The sequence below is a fragment of the Drosophila subpulchrella genome, chromosome X (genome assembly GCF_014743375.2).
Source record: "Drosophila subpulchrella strain 33 F10 #4 breed RU33 chromosome X, RU_Dsub_v1.1 Primary Assembly, whole genome shotgun sequence".
Classification (NCBI taxonomy): domain Eukaryota; kingdom Metazoa; phylum Arthropoda; class Insecta; order Diptera; family Drosophilidae; genus Drosophila; species Drosophila subpulchrella.
Genome location: NC_050613.1, coordinates 16,049,919 through 16,071,177, shown reverse-complemented (window position 1 = coordinate 16,071,177; position 21,259 = coordinate 16,049,919). Strand labels below are relative to the sequence as shown.

At 45.5% G+C, this 21,259-nt stretch overlaps 4 protein-coding genes across 6 annotated transcripts; 1 reads left to right on the top strand and 3 right to left on the bottom strand.

Annotated features, from left to right (window-relative positions):
- Positions 1-5,730: 5,730 nt before the first annotated feature.
- On the bottom strand, positions 5,731-8,652 carry LOC119558033 (pre-mRNA-splicing factor 38B). Of its 3 annotated transcripts, XM_037871174.1 has the most exons (6): positions 8,483-8,652; positions 8,268-8,420; positions 8,060-8,184; positions 7,826-7,961; positions 6,876-6,982; positions 5,731-6,793 (listed from the first exon to the last, which is right to left on the bottom strand). In XM_037871174.1, the coding sequence occupies exons 1-6, from the start codon at positions 8,592-8,594 to the stop codon at positions 6,059-6,061; spliced, it is 1,368 nt and encodes a 455-aa protein (XP_037727102.1). In that variant the 5' UTR covers positions 8,595-8,652; the 3' UTR covers positions 5,731-6,058. The 3 variants fall into 3 exon arrangements, with proteins under 3 accessions (XP_037727102.1, XP_037727105.1, XP_037727104.1); XM_037871177.1 differs by lacking the exons at positions 8,060-8,184; positions 8,268-8,420; positions 8,483-8,652 and having other exon boundaries at positions 7,816-7,945; XM_037871176.1 differs by lacking the exons at positions 7,826-7,961; positions 8,060-8,184; positions 8,268-8,420; positions 8,483-8,652 and adding an exon at positions 7,529-7,777.
- A 420-nt stretch (positions 8,653-9,072) lies between these two features.
- Positions 9,073-11,811, top strand: LOC119556209 (N(G),N(G)-dimethylarginine dimethylaminohydrolase 1). Its single transcript, XM_037868169.1, has 5 exons — positions 9,073-9,187; positions 9,979-10,301; positions 10,361-10,458; positions 10,914-11,138; positions 11,217-11,811. The coding sequence occupies exons 1-5, from the start codon at positions 9,153-9,155 to the stop codon at positions 11,340-11,342; spliced, it is 807 nt and encodes a 268-aa protein (XP_037724097.1). The 5' UTR covers positions 9,073-9,152; the 3' UTR covers positions 11,343-11,811.
- An 89-nt stretch (positions 11,812-11,900) lies between these two features.
- LOC119556208 (adhesion G protein-coupled receptor A3) lies at positions 11,901-18,580 on the bottom strand. Its single transcript, XM_037868167.1, has 3 exons — positions 18,099-18,580; positions 17,805-18,023; positions 11,901-17,335 (listed from the first exon to the last, which is right to left on the bottom strand). Exons 1-3 carry the CDS (start codon positions 18,455-18,457, stop codon positions 12,442-12,444), a joined length of 5,472 nt encoding a protein of 1,823 aa, XP_037724095.1. The 5' UTR covers positions 18,458-18,580; the 3' UTR covers positions 11,901-12,441.
- Positions 18,581-18,946: 366 nt separating this feature from the next.
- On the bottom strand, positions 18,947-20,779 carry LOC119558367 (putative inositol monophosphatase 3). The gene is made up of 2 exons (XM_037871878.1): positions 19,919-20,779; positions 18,947-19,732 (listed from the first exon to the last, which is right to left on the bottom strand). Exons 1-2 carry the CDS (start codon positions 20,445-20,447, stop codon positions 19,194-19,196), a joined length of 1,068 nt encoding a protein of 355 aa, XP_037727806.1. The 5' UTR covers positions 20,448-20,779; the 3' UTR covers positions 18,947-19,193.
- Between the last annotated feature and the right edge of the window lie 480 nt (positions 20,780-21,259).

Below are 21,259 nucleotides of genomic sequence, written 5' to 3'. Positions count from 1 at the left end.
GACAGGTTTATGGACTAGAGGCCTATGTTTATTATCTGGGGATTTTGGCATGCCCTACGATAAGCACGTGATTCACCTGGTGCGAAATCCCCACCCACTCCATGGTGCGATGTTGATGATGATGATGTGATGGCCGTATAATGTTTATAATGATGATGATGATGGCTGACCCACGGTGCGGCATCGCACTTTGTCCAAAACGCCAGCGGCTGTGACGTCAGTCGCCGACGAACAACGCAGACGCAACAGCTCAGACAGTGTTTTTTTTTTGGGGGGGGGGGTGATTACTAAGTAGACAAGGGCGCGGTGATTACTCAACTCCTTACCAAGCCCCTTCCCCCATCGCTTCCTCGTATGTGGTATAAATAACAAGGGGCAATTAAAAAATGCAATTTTTTTTTTATTGTTTTATGTGATTTTCTGTCGTTTTTTCATGTTCTGGCTCGCTGTGCGTTGTTGTTTCTCTGTCTTTTTCATATACAGTGGTCGGCATAAGTATTTTGACAAAATAAAAGTTAAGTATACTCATAACTTGAATTTACTTCTTGTAAACTATAGGCATCAATGGAAAGGTAATTTCAATGCCGTTTGAATGATACAATACATTTCTTTACCCATTCAGTACTTATTGAAAAGGACGAATTTGTGTAAATCAACTTTGAAATTTAAAAAAAAAACTTTTTTCCTCGTCTTGAAAACTTAAATTTTTTGATGCAAAAAGTTTCTTCAAACAAAAATAATAGTAACTGCAAAAAGAATTTTTCAAATATCATTTTGCTTATATTTTTTATGATTTTTTGAAGGTGACAATGTCGGAAAAAATTTGTATGAAAAAGACAAAAATATGGCTCAAATGCCTGTTTTTAAGCATTTTCAAAAAATCATAAAAAATATAAGCAAAATGATATTTGAAAAATTCTTTTTGCAGTTACTATTATTTTTGTTTGAAGAAACTTTTTGCATCAAAAAATTTAAGTTTTCAAGACGAGGAAAAAAGTTTTTTTTTTAAATTTCAAAGTTGATTTACACAAATTCGTCCTTTTCAATAAGTACTGAATGGGTAAAGAAATGTATTGTATCATTCAAACGGCATTGAAATTACCTTTCCATTGATGCCTATAGTTTACAAGAAGTAAATTCAAGTTATGAGTATACTTAACTTTTATTTTGTCAAAATACTTATGCCGACCACTGTATTTCTGTATATACACATACAGTGGTCGGCATAAGTATTTTGACAAAATAAAAGTTAAGTATACTCATAACTTGAATTTACTTCTTGTAAACTATAGGCATCAATGGAAAGGTAATTTCAATGCCGTTTGAATGATACAATACATTTCTTTACCCATTCAGTACTTATTGAAAAGGACGAATTTGTGTAAATCAACTTTGAAATTTTAAAAAAAAACTTTTTTCCTCGTCTTGAAAACTTAAATTTTTTGATGCAAAAAGTTTCTTCAAACAAAAATAATAGTAACTGCAAAAAGAATTTTTCAAATATCATTATGCTTATATTTTTTATGAATTTTTGAAAATGCTTAAAAACAGGCATTTGAGCCATATTTTTGTCTTTTTCATACAAATTTTTTCCGACATTGTCACCTTCAAAAAATCATAAAAAATATAAGCATAATGATATTTGAAAAATTCTTTTTGCAGTTACTATTATTTTTGTTTGAAGAAACTTTTTGCATCAAAAAATTTAAGTTTTCAAGACGAGGAAAAAAGTTTTTTTTTTAAATTTCAAAGTTGATTTACACAAATTCGTCCTTTTCAATAAGTACTGAATGGGTAAAGAAATGTATTGTATCATTCAAACGGCATTGAAATTACCTTTCCATTGATGCCTATAGTTTACAAGAAGTAAATTCAAGTTATGAGTATACTTAACTTTTATTTTGTCAAAATACATATGCCGACCAGTGTAGATATACGTTATTTCTGTTGACTGACAAGACGCACGGACGCTAGTTGCTGACGCGGATAGGCACCGGCGGAATGACGTGGTAACAGCTTCAAGTCAGACACACACCCCCCCCCCCCCCCAGCTCTTTTGCGGTTGTGAAATCAAAACCACTTTAGGTTTACACACCTGCGATCGAGATCGATATACGGCTAAGTTTTGCGCTCGGCCAATTACGTCAATGCATTTGACGAGAGACGCTGGTAGTAGGCAACAAAAAAAAAAAAAAACTTTAAACTGAAAACTGAAAAAAAGGTGAGCGCAAATAAAAATAGTGAAGGATAATGACCAGTTGCATTCTCGCACTCTCGCCAGCTCTACGAATTCCCCTTCGTAGCGCCCGACGATTCTGCTGCCCCACTGACCGAAATCGGGGTTCCGAAGCTCGGAAAGCTTTCAAAGCCTCTTAAAGATTAGAGCTACCGGTTCGGATTTTTTCCAGATAGATTGCTACTCTAATCTGCCACGGTAATAGGTATACACTGTATCTAATTATCTAATTTGAATATATTTTAAAGCTTACATAAACCCTCTTATAAAATAATAATAGGGTTCGCTGTAAAACATTCAGAAACCCTAGAAACCCCTAGTCTTGAAGTTCGCCTAAATATTACTCATACGCCATGTGACGTTTAGAACAAAGGCCACCTTGCGTATGAGTAACATACATTAAAATGTCGCAACTTCAATAAAATAGAATTATCGAACTTGCACTATCTGAAACAGTTGCGCCGTTAAATGATTTAAAGCAAAAATCACCGCCTGGGATAATACTTAAACGTATTAAAAAATTACTCATACGACACGTACGCCAAGTGTTTTTTTTCTATTTCACAAAGGCTATGTATGAAAGCACAGGTTTTACGATAGTAAACTTAAAATAGCTTGTAAGCATTATTAAATAAAAACCGACAGTATTTTAACGTTATACTAAAATACAATATAAATTTAGGCAAGCCAAAATGTCAATACACTTGCAGTTTTACAGAACTATAAAGTGACTTCAATATTATATATAGAAAAAAGTATTAAAAAGCGAAATAAAGGCAAATATCATAAAAAACACAAGCTTTTTAAATATTTAACACTTAATTTCCAAAGCTAGGCATGGGTTAAAGTCGCCAGATGGGCTAGAATTTGTATACTGAGGCTTAAAAAAAAAGATTTCCAACGTTTTATGTTTTAGGCTCTAAGACTTTACTAGTTTCTTAAAAATCTGAATAGTGTACATTTCAAAATGGATAGTTCCTAAGAATTCGCGCTAGAACCAGCTATTTTCCGGCCACAATCCGACAGCTCTATCTTGGGCCGAGCTTACAAGCCGAGGGGCAGAGAGAGAAGACCAGAGAGCGGAGAAAAGGTGCTGGCCCAGCCATAAACTTTGCACATTTGCTTTCGGCCGCTATCCATGTTTTATGGCCATAGGCATACTACACACGCACACACACTCGGGCACAGCACAGCAGACACACACACACACGCACAATAGCCCGTTTTCCCAAAATGGTCAAAACGGGCCATTTGACGCGCGCATTCGCACACGCGTGAATTGTGTGCCGTTTACTGTGGCCCGCTCTATCCACTCCGACTTGGCTTTTTGGTTTTTTTTGTGCTTTTGGCCTGACATTGATATCATATCATGGGTGCATGTCTGTGCGCTGGCAGGGGCTTGAATTGGATTATGGTTCGGATTTGTTGGCTTAAGTGGCTCTGTTAATGGTGCTGGCACATGCTAATTACATTTGATTCGCCGCTTTTCGACTGCTCGTCGACGGTTCGACGCCCGGCGAACGCTTTTCGGTAACGGTCGGCGCGAGAGGCGACAACTCGGCGCAGGCGTTGCACACTAACTGATATTCGAAATTCGGCGACTCCGGGGCCAAGAGGCTTGGCCGCTTGGCCGCCTGCCTCACCTGCCTCGCCTGTCTCAGCTGTCGCACCTGACCGATCCGAGCTGCCATTAATCTGTGCGCAGCACTGGCGATTATAATTCAGCTCTCGGCCGCATAGCTGGAAAATCGCGCTGCCAGTCGAGCTGGCTTGTTCCTCAACTTTGGAGCAGGATGGGACATACAAATATGTATATATAAACCTATAAAACTCCTTTGAAACCAATGAACACCCTATAATACCAACTTTCAAGTGGCGCCCAAACAGGGACCATTGAATCTCTTTGGGTGATTATTATTCAACTTTCTGCTGCATAGCCCGTAAAACTTTGGTACAGGATGGGACATACAAATATATATATATATAAGCCTATAAAACTCCTCTAAAACCGATGGACTAAACTTTCAAGTGGCGCCCAAACAGGATCCATTGAATCTTTCTGGGTTTTTTTAAAACTTTTTTCCTCGTCTTGAAAACTAAAATTTTTTGATGCAAAAAGTTTCTTCAAACAAAAAAAATAGTTACTGCAAAAAGAATTTTTCAAAAATCACTTTGCTTATATTTTTTATCATTTTATGAAGGTGACAATGTCGGAAAAAATTTGTATGAAAAAAAGACAAATATGGCTCAAATGCGTGTTTCTAAACATTTTCAAAAAATCATAAAAAATATAAGCAAGCTGATTTTTCAAAAATTATTTTTGTAGTTACTATTATTTTTGTTTGGAGAAACTTTATGCATCAAAAAATTTAAGTTTTCAAGACGAGGAAAAAAGTGTATAGAGTAGATTTTCACACAAATTCGTCCTTTTCAATAAGTACTGAATGGGTCAAGAAAAGTATTGTATCATTCAAACGGCATTTAAATTACCATTCCATTGATGCCAAAGCTCACAAGAAGTAAGTTCATATTATGAGTATATTTAACTTTTGTTTCGTCAAAACACTTATGCCGACCAGTGTATATAAAAACTCTTAAACTCATCTGAAACCAAAGAACACGCTACAATTGAAACTTTTAACTGGCGCCCGAGCAAGGACCATTAAATCTTTTTGGGGGAAAAGTTCCTACGGCAGATCACTAAATTTGATGTAGTACCCGAGCATTAACATCATTGTACATATGTGCCTTAATTATTCTTTTAATTGTAACAGCCTTAGTTCACCTTTCACACAGCCTAGCCATGCATTCGATTTTGAGATTCGGAAACTGGAGTCTCAGTCACCATGGTATTTATAATATGCGCAGCACTAACGATTATATTTAAACGAAAAGCTGTGCCTTACAACTCCAAAAACAAGCCAAGCATTTCAAATTACTGCAAAAAACGAAATAAATATTTGTACACTCTGCAGAAGGTATTACAAACTAGAAGATTGCAACGCGAACTATCGGTCTATTTAAATACAAATCCGATGTGGAAATATAAATATGTTTAAACGTTTATAGCAGCCATAGTTTTAGCTCCAAGTTTAGCTGCCTTGTTTTAACTAAAAACTATCTTTCTAAAAACGTTTTAAGGTCGTAATAATATCAATATATTAGTTGATAATTGTATTTCCTTAAGAAGCCTGTCATTATTATTATTGAGCTTTATTAAATAAAAATTACAATAAAAAATAAATAATTTCTGGAAAGGGTACTCACACTTACATCTTTGAAGTAGGCAGCACATTTATGAAAGTACTTAATTGAGGCTGAGACCTTACCCTATTTTATTCCATTTCGTTTGAACAGAATAATTTTTAAATTCACGATTCCAAGGAAAATATTGAATTAAAATCCTGTTCTGATCCCCACCATCATAAAGCTTCCAATATTCCAGCGCAAAAGTTTAATTTGCCCTTAAGGAACTGAAAAAAGTAAAAACATTATTTTAAACAAATTATTTTGACTTTATTTGCATAAACACAACTTGGAAACTATTTTATCAGCATAAGTGTACTCACAAATTACAAAATATAGCCTTGCTGCTGTGTCTGAGTGTGATTTAGTCTAGTTTAAGTGTTAGTTGTGGGATATATTGGGTTTTCGGGAGTGTTTAACCTGAGTAAGAAGCGCAACTGTCGACTGCGGCTTCCAAAGTGTAGGTAGGGATTGACAAATAAAAAAAAGTGTAGTTTGATGGCGGAAACAAAGTAAGTTAGTAGTAAAAACAATTGAAGGAGTGGGTATGATTGGTGGGTGATTGGTGGTCGGTCTTTACCGATGGCGTCGCTCCCGCTCTTCGTAGTGTTCGTTGTGCCGGCTCTTGTTGCTCCGTTCGTAGCCACCTCCACCACCGCCATCTCGCTTGCGATCGTGCCTTTCTGAGCGGTGGCGACTCCGGCTGCGGCTTCTGCTGCGACTGCGCGAGCTTTGTCTGTGCTTGTGCTTCTTCTTGTGCTTGCTGCGATGGCGGTCGTAGTCCTTCTCCTTGTCCCGCACCCGGTCTCTTTCCCTTTCCCGCTCGCCGCCGCCGCCACCGTAAGGCATCTGTGGCGGCAGTGGTGCCGGTGGGTAATCCTCGTAGCCGCCGCGACCTCGGGCATAGGACGATCCCGAGGCGGCGGCATAGTAGTCACGATCGTCATGATCGTTGCGGTAGTTCATCGGTGGGGGGTAGGCATTGGGCCGTGAGCCAGAGCCCGCCATGGCATGACCACCGCCACGGCCGCCGCCGCCGCCTCCACGATCCATGCCCGCACCAGCCTCCTGGTACTCCTGGTAGTCGGCATCCTGCCCAGCGGCTCCAGGGCCACCACCACCAGCGCCCTGAGCCGCCGCCGCCGCCCGACCCGTGCTCAGCTGGTTGACGGTCAGACCCTGCTCCCTGCAGTATTGCTCTATCTTCTTCTCAATTTGCTTTTGAATCGGAACGGGGATGCGCGGAAAAAGCGTGGAGAACCAGTCCAGCTTGGTCATAAACTGGTAGACCATCTGGCCTATGGTTAAGACCTGCAAATGGCTAAGTTAGTACCGAGTTCGCTCCAAAGTGGTGTTGGGTACGTGTGATTGGTGGCTCATACAGTTGACTCACCTGGCCGCCGCCCGCCTTCACGTCGATCTCCTCCTCGTCCTGCAGATAGTCCTCATACCAGTCGTACAGGTCACTCGGTGGTTGCGTGTATCGCAAGTACATGAAGCCTGGGACAAGGATTGAAAAGGAGACACTTGGAATTAGAAACGTTTTAAGGAGTCGATCTTGTGGTTGGCCAAAGGAGGATGTGTATTTCATGGTAGGGTGGCTCGATTTGTTTGACGGACATTTCTTGAAACCCAGACAAACAGTATTACTTTAAGATCAATATAAAATATTTCCTGCGTTTTTAAAGATTTTTGTCTTGCAAATTTTATTGATTCCTTCTCATTCAAATTTATTGAGTTGCTCATCCAAGACATGCAACAAAAATTATGGAACAAAAAACAGTGGATTTAAAAATGAAAATCGGTTTTCCAATAAATGTACTTTGTAACAGGCAAATGTGTCATGGATAGGAAAAGGAACTTCTATAATACTGTATATAAGAAATTCTGAAAATGCCAGGAAATTCAAGATTGTATTAATGAAATTGAAATTATTAAAAGGCTGAATGAATTACTTGGAAAAAATCAGTACAAATATGGAAGGTAATCGGAATGCTTGATAAAAAAATATAAGTGTTTTCACTTAACAAGTATGATATCGTTTACCTTCGCAGGCAGATGTAAGGAGATGCTAGGTCCTCTTCTCGCACAAGGCACAACTTGAAATTGTAAATGAAACGAGCCTGTTGTTCAGTCCATAGAATACCTTCCACCACTCCGATTCAAAGGCCTTTCGACTGGCCTTCTCTTATATATGTGGCTTGCAACCGTCCAAATCGACCCACCCTGGTTGTTTTTTCTTTTTTTTGGGGTGATGTTTGGTGTGCTTTTGGTGTGCTGAGGAAGCAGGAGCAAGCGACGGCATATGTGACGGCTGAACTCATGCGACTTACCAACACCTACCTAGTGCCCGGATGTAGGCCGAGTCTGTGTGGTTGAGCAGTCCATTGATCTGCTTCCGGGTCAGGCGCAGCGTGTATAGCTTGTAGAGCAGGCAGTATGCCGTGGACACGATGCCGCCGGCGCCAACGCCGCGCACCTGGAAATGATTAGAAGGTACAGAGATGAGTACGCTTGCCCATGGGGATTCCTCGAAGCATCGCCAACGATTAGCGCTACATTTCATAAACCACTCACACCGCCGCACATGCCCGTTTGTCCGGACGTTTTGCGGGATCCGCGCTCCCAGGGCTCCATGTGCTTCACCTGGTAGTAGATCTCGTCGACCACTTCATGGTAGGTTTTCAGCTTGAACAAGTGGACTGTCGTCGGTGGAAACGGAGACGGGGAGAGAAAAAGGCGGGTTACACTGGGCAGACAGCCACGGATAAGAGGTAAAACGCACCTTTAAAGTAGCTGGAGCTCTGGATGTTGGCCAGGATCAGGGGATTCAGGTTCATCGAGGTCTCGTTGCCCCAGAAGGGCAGCGTGTTGTGCTGCTTGCCCACGCCGGCCTTCTTGCCACCGCCGCCGCCGGCCGAAGATGACGCCGAATAATCTGCACGAGACGCCGCCATCAATGAAACGCTCGCGGGGATTGGCTCCGCCATGTCTACTCACCCTCGTCCATGCCTACTGCTTGTCCACAACTGGTCGCATCAATTTCACGGCTGTCGGAGTGTTGTGCGCGCGGAAAAATGCGAAAAATGCACGCACTTTTTGCAATTTGCATGCGAGAAAATGCCCAAACCAAATTGGCGATGTGTATGCGTTAGCTATCGGTGAGTTATCGGTGCGTTATCGACAGCGCTAGAGCGGGCTACTTTTAAGGTCACTTCTTCGGACGTGACCGTTCACCCAGAGTCACGCTTTTGCTGATATCACAAAAAAGTACGTTACATTTATAAATTATGTTCAAGATTTCTATCTCAAAATATTTAAAATTTTGATAAAAATCAATTTCAAGTTAGGTTGTTCTCGCTGGTTACTGAGAGTTTTCTAAAAATATTATATTTTTAAGTAATTGACTTGGTAAGTTTTTTTTCCCAGAAATAATAATTTGTATTTAATTAAAAACTAACCTTGTTCGTGTCACAAACTACAAGAAATTTTGGCTTATAAAATTTTTAGACTCTAATAAAAATATTCCAGTGACTTGCAGAGTGACCAGAGCTGGCAGAGACGAGTTTTTATTGGCTTTCGCCAAGCGGTCACACCCGAATACGAATCCAATCCGCATATTCGCATCCGCATCTGCATCCCCGTCGAGGAAGTGGCCAATCCGCCGACCATGTCGCCCAAATACACACATGCGATTGTGGCCAGGTGAGTGGAGCCCAGATCCTGATCCATTTCCGCTGCATTCTGAGTGGCGGATCCGATCCGGAGGAGGGAGTGCCCCAGTGGCGCGGAATTAGGTCACCCAACCAATCGTTCGTGGGTACACATGCCAGTGGGTAGTGGGTGGGGCCGCACCTCCACCTCCCAACCACCCAAATCCTAGGAACCAGGCTTTAGGATGCCTTGGTTAAATCTTATTATCTAAAATGTTGTGTCCCTGCACTTTTTCCAAGTGATTTTGGTGATAGAGTATTGTCCCTCCCAAGATAGGTCCTTGATATAAGGTAGGGTTACAAATCGTATCCCTTTAAGTAAGTAGGTGGCTAACTACCCCTGTGTATTTCTAGATAATTTGAATATTCATATCAGTTTTATTTAGAAAATGGAGTTAAAAAACTACAGAAGTATCTCAAACTCAAAAGGTTCTGTGCTCTAAAACAAATCAAAAACACTCCTATCCAGTATTCAACTTCTAACAGATATTGCAGCTGCTTTCTATACTACGTTTATAATATCTTTTTAAAACTAAAGATTTAATTTAATATGTGGGTAAGTCACCCAGTTCTATCCTAGTCAACCTATTAGTAAACTTGTAGTTTAAATAGCACATCAAGCTTAATTAGGGTGCAACGAACTGACCAAGACTTTCTGTAATAAGCATACACATAGGTATATTGGGTACACATCTCTATCAATTACTCGTTTACCCACTCAGACGCTCTGGCATTTCCCCTCAATTGACAGAGCCATTGTTAAACGCTTTAAATCCGCCGTAGAATCTCGGATGCGCTGCTGGAGAAAGGGGAGTTCAACGTGCAGCTGGCCAAGCAGCAGCACGAGCAGTACTGCACGCTCCTGAGGTCCATTGGCCTGGACGTGATCGAGCTACCGCCGGATGACCAGCTGCCCGAGGGCGTCTTCGTGGAGAACAGTGCCGTGATCTGCAATGGAGTGGCCCTGATTGGGAGATCGGAGCATGCCAAGAGGCGACGCGAGGCCGAGAGCATGGCCATTATCCTTAAAAAGGAGCTGGACATTCCGGTTATCGAGCTTGACGACCTGAATGCGCAGCTGGATGGCGGAGATGTGCTTTTTACGGGTAGGTTTTGATCAAAGCCTACCATTTGCTGCCAAATTTCATCATAAATATTATTTAAGGACGCGAGTTCTTTGTGGGCATCTCTGGTTTCACCAACGAGGAGGGCGCCAGGGCGGTGGCCATGGCCTTTCCCGAGTATCCTGTGACGCCGATTCGGGTAAATACATAAGATTGTTTATAAAGATTCTCTATTAAGTCAGCGAACATATGCATATGCTATAAGTATCTTATGGATAAACTGAATTATTATACCTCACGTCTATAAAAATGATCATTTTAACATTCTTTAAATCATTTAACAACCCGTTTCTTCTGTTACTTATATATCTTATCTTATTATAAGATAAGAAATAAGGTATGATCTCTTGTTTGTAAAGATCATATATTAAATCAGCAAACATATGCATCTTCTATGAGTATCTTATAGATATGATAGATTATTATACCTTAAAAGTATAATAATTAGAGATTTAATATTATTATAATCATTTAACAACACATTTCATACATCTCATTATGTTCTGGGACACCTAATTTGATATTATATTGTCTATAAAGTGTGTAACTTATTAATGTTTATATTACACCCACCTACGTGCCCATTCCATCCAGGTAAACGGCTCCAAGAGGCTGAAGTACTATGTGACCATGGCGGGACCGGATGTGCTGGCCGTGAGCACTAGTGCCACCTGCCAGGACATCGTGAAGCGGATGGAGCGGGTAGGTAGCTTCACCTACCAAAAGTTGACTTTGCCCGATGAGGCGGCGGCTAACATGCTGTACATCAACGGAACGATCGTACACAGATCTCCGACGGAGATTCCACAAGCCCACAAGGTCAGCATCTTTCGTCACCCCGTTCTAATTAAAAAAAAATACCGAGCTAATTGATCTATCAACTTGTTTTTCGGACAGACTATAAAAGAGAAAATCGACATTCCAACACGCAACATAAATATTAGCGAATTTAGCCAATATTCCAGCGGACTGACCTCGTCGTGTTTGTTGCTGCGACGCTGGAAGTCCATACGGAGCTTATGAATCTCTGGGAGCTGATGGAGAATCACCCAACCGGAGTGAGATGAAGCATTGCCATGAGAAACATGCACAACAGGCCCGGGGAGCAGGTGCATCCTGCTCTGTCCAGGCATCAGCAATATCGTATTATCTTATTATAGTTTATGCACTTATCTTGTTATTGTTACTACTTAAGATTAAACCCCTAACGCTAATCAAACTGATTGTCGAGGCGATGCCGCTGATGTTACTTTCCAACTCTGTGTTACTTTATAAATTGTGTAACTTAACCACTGTTGGAAAGTAGCGTCATTCTCATCAAGATGATCAGTACTCCTTACACTCCATGACGATGTTGAACAAATATCATTGTATTATTATGATAAAATTGCTATTATAAATTGTATCTACTTTACAAGTAGTTTGTTGAATGTGTTCAGTGTCAGTCCCGGTAATAAATGCAACATTTGTAATCTCTTTATAAACTTAAAAACGTCCCCAAAAATGTTTTAGTTATTGGTCGAAAGATCGTTTGGGAAAGTTAACTCCTTAAATATTATGAACCTATTAAAAAAACGTTAGTTATTTTAAGTGAACATTTCATTTATTTATATCTAAATATAAACTTAGCCTACATTTAAATGGATTTCGCTTTGTCTGAATTTAAAACTTATTAAATGTGTGTAGGACTCTTGGGGTGGGTTGGGTTGGTGTTTGGTGATTTCTAGGCGTTGTGATGAAATGCAGTACGATGTAGCCTAGTGACCAGCTAATGGACTCTGATTGGATGAAGTTTTCTCCGGTGAGTTTGAAACTGGGTGCGTTTAGTGGAGTAATACTAGTCATAATAATAAATAGGGGGGCCTTACTATAATTACAAGTTCAGTTAGCTGGGTTTTGAGTGGGCGAACTTAGGATATAAGCACTCTGGATATATAAAAGTCTGATATATGTTGGCGAGTGTCAGTGGGTTGAGTACAAAACGTGAAACAGGAATACTTTGGCATTGGCACGTTAACCATTTGTTTGCCGGCCAAGCGGGGAGACGGGTGGGATTTCGGGTGTTATACATCTTGTATATATTCTATATACATCTAACTAGGGGCGGGCTGAGTGGGTTGAGCTAGCTGGGGAAGGCGCGTGGCTCGTTGGCTGCCCTGGGATCGATGTACGAGATCACGCTGCTCTGGCTGCTATCGTCCTCCATCGTCTCGTTCAGATTTTCGTTGTGGGAATTGCTCAGCGGCTTGGCTTCCATCTCCTTTTCCCGTTCTCGCTCTCTTTCCCTTTCGAAGCGCTCGACGGCCTCCTGTTTGCTCCTCAGCGGACTGCGGCACTTGATGGCCTCGTACAGCTCATCGATGGAGGTGTCCTGGTCGTGGTCGTGATGGTGATCCTGCTCGGGATCTCCCGCCACCCTTTCACCACCCGTGGCGGCCACAAACTCATCGTCGAACTCATTCAGCACATCCACATCGGCATCGCTGGCATTCGAGGATTGATAGCAGCGAAAATCATCGGTTAGGGTTAAATTCAGATCGTTGTCCGCCTGGGGAGCATAGAGCCCATGACTACGAATGCTGATCTCCGAGTTCTGGTAGTTTAGATCGCTCTCGTTCGTCGGACTGCCGGAGAGCAGGCGTCCATCGTCCTCCGTGTCCACCGATGTTGCCGGATGGTGCGCCTTTAGCTGGCTGAGATTGCTGCTGGAGCAGGAGTACACCTGGCGCAACTGCTGCTCTTCCAGCGTGCTGGCCTCGTTGATGGACAGCTGGCTGGACTCTTCCTGGTCGCCCAGGTTATCCAATCCGGGCGAGTTTACGCCACCGCCTCCACCGCCAGCCAGCATCTCACTGATATTGTTCAGCGACTTGGATTGCTGCTGCTGACTGAAACGGATCAGGACACTAGGAAAGTCATCGTCCAATTGGATGCTATTGCTGGTGGTCACTTGGAGCGAGTTAGACACATATATCTCGTGCTTCTGCAGCAGCGGTTCTTCTAGGCTGACTTCCGGCAGGCCCAGACTATTCATGGCCTCCAAACTGGGCTGCTTAACGGGTGTGGAGCTGATGGGTTGTTGGGAGGGTCCTCGGTTTCGGAACAGGCTGCTCATCCCACTGGCCGGTGGCAAGGTATTGGCATACAAAGGAGCATGTTCGTCCAGAGAACTGGCATCTTCCTCCTCGAGTTCGGGCTCGGGTTCCTCGACCGTTGCGGTCGCCTGAGCGTGCTCTTCCTCCTCCTCTTCATCGTCATCCTGCTCATGCAGAGTTTCATCCAGCAGGGAAGGTGTTCTGGTGCGACCATTGGCCCTCAGTTTGATCACCTCATGCTGCGGAGTCAACGTCTCCGGGATGTTTGTGTAGATATTGGCCTGCATGATCTTGGACGCCGACGAGGCGCTGGTCGGCACAAAGCGTTTGAACTGCATGGAATCCCCCCCGGAACCCATACCCATTCCATGTTCCTTTGGAGCTCCAGCCATGGGCGAGCCCTGGTTCTTGTAGTGCAGATTAGTGTTGTTTATCTTGCTGCCGCCCGCCAGCAGAGTCATGGCATTGTGGTGTCTGCTGTACAGCTGCTCCGAACTGGCATCGCTTAGGCTGTGCTGGCTGTGGAGCTGCATTTGCATCTGCATCTGGAGCTGCATCTGCGGCATCGTCTGGCGCTGCAGCTCGAAGTTGTTCCGCTTGGCCAGGCGCTTCTGCTTCTTGAAGAACTTTCGGGCCACATTGATTTGATTGGGATTGTAGAAGAGCTCCGCCGAGGGTATGAGGTCGTGACTGGATCCATGGAGAAGGGCATTAAGGCTGTGAGGCGGGACTGATCCTCCTCCTCCTGAGCCAGATACTCCGCCGGCTGCTGCTCCACCTCCAGCTCCCTGCTGGCCGCTGGTGTTGTTAATAATAGTAACGCCCCCTGCTCCGTTGGCCTGAAGCAGCTGCTCCTGCTGGCTTCTCGTTTGACTTCTCGTCTGGCTGCGCATGCTCCTCGAACACTGGCTATTCGAGCGTGATCCCGCCGAGTTGTTTGCCTCGTACAAGCTGCCAGGACCGGGATTCGCCTTGTAGGCCACAATGGAGTTGCTGATCATGGCCGTTCCGGGTCCGGGCATCATTCCCGACGGGTGTGCGCCCCTCGCCTGGCTACCATTGTTGTACGTTACCAACTTGGCAGGTCTGCTGCGTCCATCTCTGCCCTGCGACCAGGCCTGACGGGCATCGTTCCGGCTCAGGTTGTAGAAAATCAGCAGGAAAATGCCTAGACACGAACAGCAGCCGGCAAAGAATATAACATAGAGCTCCTGGCCACCATTTACGTAAGCGGCGGCGGATAACCAGGCGCCGGCATACAAGACCAGGAAAATGAAGTGACCACGCAGATGGGAAAGATTCGAGCGCTCGAAATCGTCCACAATGCTGCTCAGAGGATTGCTCAGCGTGCTGTACTGTTCCTGCATGTGATCCTGCTCCTTGCGACCGCCGTGGTTGCCCGAACCGCCTCCAATCGCAGCTGTGGTGGCACTACCATTCGCATCCAGCCAATCCAGATCGATGTGCTCCGTGGCCTGCGTGTTGTTATCGGAGTACTGGCGATGCTGCTGCTGTTGCATTTGCAGTTGCAGCACATTAACCGCCTGCTGACTCAGTTGGTAGTATATGCACAGAGCCAAAATGCCGCAGAAGATCACAAGGATGACGGCTGGCACAAGGAGAGCGTTCAGTGTGGTTGCACTGTGCAGGAAACAAAAATCGTAGGTGGCATATTCCGACAGATTCACGGCACTGCTGATGCCACAGATGAGCAGGGCAATGCCCCAGCCCACCAGGTAGATGCCCAGTATGGGTTTTCGCTCTCGCTCCCGCTGCGGCTCCATATCCTGGCCCTGGCACTGACCTTGTCCCGAGCTTGTCGTCTTCGTCAGCCGTTTGTACATACTACTCAGGCTCACACACACCCACAGCAATACGCACAAGCCGAGGTAGTGCATCAGCAATCCCAGCAGACGACACTGAGGCTGGCTGGAGGTTTGGTAGATTCCCAGCGAGAATGCCAGAGCCAGTGCACCTAGGGCCAACCACGTATTGACCAGAGCATGCCGCTGCACCCGGTTGATCCGCACAGCTCTGCCGAAAACAGCAAAAGTCACCGCATTGAAGGCGCAACAGGCGAAGAGTAGGCCGCATCCAGCGTAGACCGCAGCCGGTGGATGCCGAAACATGGCGCCCGACTCCTCGCTTCGGAAATCATTCAGATACCGACTCCTTTGAAGCAGCCCATAGTATCCCGTGCGACTGCAACTGAACATGACCAGGGTGCGATGCTGGTAGTGCTGCTGGCAAACGCTCGGCTCCCAGCGCTGCTCCTCCACATCCCACCAAGCGGGTTGGGGCGCACTCAGTGGATTGTGATACGGGTGTGCCCTTAGCATCACGGTCACTCTTTGCTGGTACACGTCCTCCTCCGGATCTAGTTCGTTTTCGGCCCGAAACTGAACGGCTTCTCCTTCGCTGCTGTATGCCAAAATACCAATGATGGCAGAGGACAAGGATTCATTGTGGCTTCCCCTCAGATTGGGCAGCAGTTTGCCATTCCTGTGCAGCGAGATCATCAAGCGGAGACTGCGAATGGGCGAGGCAGTCGGTGAACTTGCAGAGCTATTTCCAATCACGCTGTAGGGCAGCTGGATGGCAGCATCGATATCGCCATGCTCGTACATGGGTATCGTGTCGTTGGCGCTATTGCACTGGAAGCCCCGCGGACTCTGCTCCAGCCAAACGCAGGACAAGCTAACAAAGGCATCCAAACTAATGTTGAAGAACTCCACGAAGAGGTTGCGCTGCTGGGCCAGCGATCCCCGCCAGGGTATCATCTCCGCGGGTAGCGGTTCCGCCTGGGTGCTGGCCAAGGCCAATCGCATGGCCGACGATTCCACCACGTGCAGCAGCCGCTGGCCAGTGCCCTGCTCGGATTGTGCGGCTCGAAAGAGATGCGCCGGTAGGTTGAGCAGCTGCGAAACGATGTCCATCAGCAGATGACTGATCTCCTGCTGCTGCTGTGGCTGCTCCAGTTGATCCAAGTACTTGACCAATGTGCGAGCAATGTACTCCAGGTCCATGGGATCTCGTATGCGATTCAGTTGGGTCTGCGCCTGCGTAAAGTTGTGCAAACGGCGGGCAATCTCCAGGGCATTTTGACCCTTCGTCAGGGTAAGATTCACCTTGGCAAACTGCTCCAGAATGCGTGTGGTCTCGCTAACGTAGACACAACTCTCCGTATCCAAATTGAGCCACTCCCCGGACGGTCCGCACTCGTGCGAGGCTCGACGGGCTTGGGTGGCATCGCTGGGCTCCTCCACGCACTCCTGCAGCACAGTCTCGCCCCGCATCGTCCTGGGCCAGTGGTAGGTGCCCTTGTTCGTGTGCACCACACGCGCTTCACAGTACAGCGTCCCCTTGGCCACCACATGAAGGACGATGGCCTGCGAGAGATTCGCCTGCTGGCTGCGCAGCGTACAGTCCCACATCCCCGTGTGATTCTGTGTAAGGCTAGCGATGCGCAGGACCGACTGCAGGATGCCCGAGTCCGTTGAGTGGCCCGTCTCCAGGTTCACATCGCCGAAAACCTTGATGGGATCATGGTAAATGATATCCTCGGTGGAGTTTTTCGCCCGTATCTTATCCGACCATCCCCAAAACACATAGGCCTTGGTGGGCAGATCCTCGCTCTCCCTGGGAGCTCCGATGGCCACCCGCGGGGCATAGCACTTTAGCTGCAGTTCATCGCCCTCGAATGCCACCTGATTCTGGCTGGGAATCAGCTCGAGCAACGGCTGCAGCAGCGTCTCGCAATGGAAATCCTTGCCCACCCGCAGTTTCTTCAGCGGCATGCCGCGAAAGTTGCCGGGGGATTCGCATTTCGGGGGCGGCTGGAGGCGCACTTCGTGTCTGGTCGACCAGGCAATCAACCAGATTAAACCGCAATCGCAGGCCAAGGGATTTCCAGACAGATCGCTGTGAATGGTAAGGTGGAAATAGGTTAAGAAGGATGACCATAATGGTGTACTTAAGTTCTACTTGTTATTGCGAACATGAAGATCATTTACAAATTCTTTTATCAATAGGTCCTTATAAATACATCTGTAGCAAAGCCCTTTTACTATAGACCAAATATTACTTCATTATATCCAACCGATTCTTAAAAACTGATTTAACTAAACATAATAATAGGACATCTTGAGCTGTACATCCCAGTTTTTAGACTGTAAAACATAGTTATCATCTTCCTACAATCTTTACATCTACAACATACGTGAGATTCATTCACTAAGCTCAGCCAATCCTTTAAAACAGCTTTACCTAAACCAAATACAAGGCTATGTTGAGCTGTGCATACTGTTAGAGCCTCATAATACCAGATTTTAGACTATAAGGCATAGCTATCTTCTTCCTACAATGCTTATATCTACAATATCCGACTTACAGCAGCCTGAGCTTGGTCATAAATTCGAAGGTGCCCTCGTAGATGTGGCTAATGGCATTCCCCGCCAGCTTCAGCTTCTCCAGATGGGGCAGACTCCTGCCAAAGGTATTCATATCCAGCTCGGTGAGGAGATTGTAGGACAGATCCAAGCGCCTGAGATCCGTAAAGTTTGCGAAATCCGTGGCGTTAATCTGCGCAATGGAGTTCTTGCTGGCATTGCTATAAAAAGGGGGTTGTATATTAGTATATTTAGTAAGGGGATGCCAAAGGGGGTTATCCCAGGTCTTGGCTTACATGCTGACCACGCTGGACATCACATCCTCTCCGAATTCCAGTTCCCGCCAGTTGGTTATCTGCTGCTCATCGCAGCGAACTTTTAGGCTGTGTATGTTCTCGGATATATTGCGGCAGCTGCATTTTCGTGGGCAGGATGGCGTTGCCGGTCCCGAGGAGATGGCTGTTTCCGGATTTTGGGGATTTTCCGTTTTTGAACTCGACTGCACCTGACCCCCCTCTGCCGCAGTCGACGTCGCAGTCGACGTCGCAGTCGGCGTCTGATTCAGGAACAACAACAACAGCAGCAGCAGGAGGGGCAGCGTCGCAGAAGGAGGTGGGGGGCGATCTCCACGCCCCTCGTTCGTTTGGCCGCCCATTTTCAAGCGCGGCGTTTGATTACATGCCGGGCGTGGTGCACATTTAATTAATGAATTTTATATTTCCACAAATGCATAATAAACAACACACTGCGCTTTTTTTGTACAAAAAAAAGTGTTACCCTACGCCTTAAATGTTCTAAGTTTTAATGGCGGTGGGAGTGTTCTTGTACCTGCGTGCTATCGATAGTTGTGCCCAAGCGGTGTATCGATACTTCAGTGGCTGGCAAACTGTGGCTTGTGTCCTTGCTAAATGTGGAGGGAAACTCCGCTATTTGAAAAAAGTATCACAAATTTTTATTAAACAAATTAAAATTGAAATTGTAACAAAAACTTAATTATACTCATTTAATATAACTTTTTAACCTTTTTTTTGGAAAGTATTTTGTTATCTGTATATCTAGAAAAACTCCCATTATTATTAGTTTTATTAAGGGATAATTAGCAACTCACATTTTAAGACCCCCTTTAAAAGTCGAAAAAAAGGGCTTACAATTTAAAATTAGTTTATTTTGAGCCAACTGGGCGGCTTGGTTCGGTCCGGGTTCATGACCCCGCCGCGCCGCCGCACAACCAACGTAATTATGCAAAAAAAAGAAGCACACGCACAAACAGATATCGAGATTACGAAAAACAGGTTTCCATCTTTAGAACTTAGAGCTATTTTTGAATGTTGCCTAAACGATGATCAGTGGAGAGGGGAATAGAGGGTCCAAGTGCTGGAGCTGGCTAACCCCTACGCCAGCTTGCCATTGTGCGCCGCCCTGTACTTGGACAACTTGTCCATGTACTCGGCATGCCGCTCCAAGGTGGCCAGCAGACCCTCCGTATTCACGGGCGATTCCTCTGGGCCGTAGTTGATCAACTGATCATTCAGCGTGGTCATTGTGCCGCCCAGGGCATTCAGTATGGCATCCCCCGCGCAAATGTCCCACTTCTTGATCTTGGAGGTGTGCAGATAGGCAGTGGCATTGTTGGCCACCACTTGGAGCACCTTGTAGCCCGCACCCGCCGCCGTCAGCAGGTTGACATCCTCGCCAAAGATGCCACGGGCCAAATCCTTGGCACCCGCCGTGTGCGAACGTGAGACTGTGATAATGGGCGCCTGGTTGTCCGGAGCATGCTGCGGATGCAGACTGGCCAGATACTCCGACATCGAGTTGCCCACCCAGGCCCAGGCCGTTTGGCCATTGAAGGGGCTGTGGATCACGCCGATGATGGGTCTGCCGGCCACCGCCACGCACACCATGGTGGTCACATACTCGTACAGCTCCTCTGCGAATGGGAAAGCAAGCAATTAGTATGCATCATAGTTATCATACTTTACAGGCTTAAACGTAGAACTCTTATTTGAATTGACAGACAAATATTGAAAGTACAAATTCAAATTCTTTAGAGAATATCACATGAACATGTATTCAAGCTAAGAGACTTTGGCGGGAGATCCCTGCCCATCCTCACCGGTGAACTCCTTGGTGGCATCGAGGGGATCCACCCAGACGGTGACATCCTGCGCATTCACAGCTACATCCGGGATCTGTGCGGTTTCGTGGAGCACCGTGGGATCCAGATCGTAGCTGTGCGCCTGCTTGCAGTGCTCCTTGTCCTCCTCGGAGAAGATTTGTACGCGGGGAAAGATGCGCTGTAGGCCCTGCTTCATCACACAATGCGAACGGCCATCGGCGTCCGTGAAGGGGTCATTGACGCCCTCGTCCGTCTTGCCCTTGCTGCGCTCCTTCAGCTTGCGACTACGGGCCACATCGAGGACCTCCAGGCCGCCACGCTGGGCAGCCTGAATGGCTGCGATCAGCATTTTGCGAAGATTAACCCGATTGGGATTCTCGCTGCGCAGCAGGCCATAGATCGCCGGCCGTTCCTCCTGGTGGAAATTGAGGAAATAGACCAGGACGATGGTCAGCAGGATGGCCACAATGGTGGCGGGCAGCCGGTTGATGCGTATGGAGCGTCCGTTCATCTTCGCCTCGCTCATGGATCGCCGGATTCCTATAGACGCGCTATGTGTGTGTGTTGTGTATATTTGTGCGCATTTGCCAGATCATCAGATCGCGATCAACCAGATGCTATCTTGAAAAAACCCTCTCCAGAACTGAAACGAAGTGAAGAACACTCGTTGGTGGCGTTGCGTCGGTGGGCGGGCGGGGGGTTACAGGTGTTTTTCGTATCTTCGGGAGGGGGTGGGCACAGGTGTGCGGTGCGCCGGGAGCTATGCTCTGTGCTGCTCTGTTCTAGTCCACGTCCACGTTGCGCGTTTTTCCCCCCAACCAACATAACAAAGGGGGCCCAAACAAAACCAAACAATAACAAGCTGGCGATGGCCGGGAGTCGATAGGTCTGCGATGCTATCGATAGTTCTGCCGAAAATTACTAATTTATTAACTGGTTTAAGTACTTAGTTGTACACAATAATAAATAAGGTCTTAAAAACATGGTCTTTTTTGTGGTCATAGCCTAAATGGTTATAAACAAAATACAAAAAATATTAATAAAATTATAAACATGTGTTGGTAACAATCAAAGTGACCCACAACTTTGTTCAATCAGAAAAATACCAATTACTATAATTTATAAAATATAGTAGATCCAGGTAAAAAGATAACAAATGTAATGTTCAAAATGTAAAAACAAAATGAAATTCGCTTTCATTTCTTCTAGGCTTAAAGAAAATAAGAGAATAACCTCTTTAGAAATCCGCGCCTATATTTAAATACCATTACATGCTTATCTAGTATTTACTCCATTTAGTACTTTCTGGTTGCCGGTATTTCTCGCCGTACTTTTGCG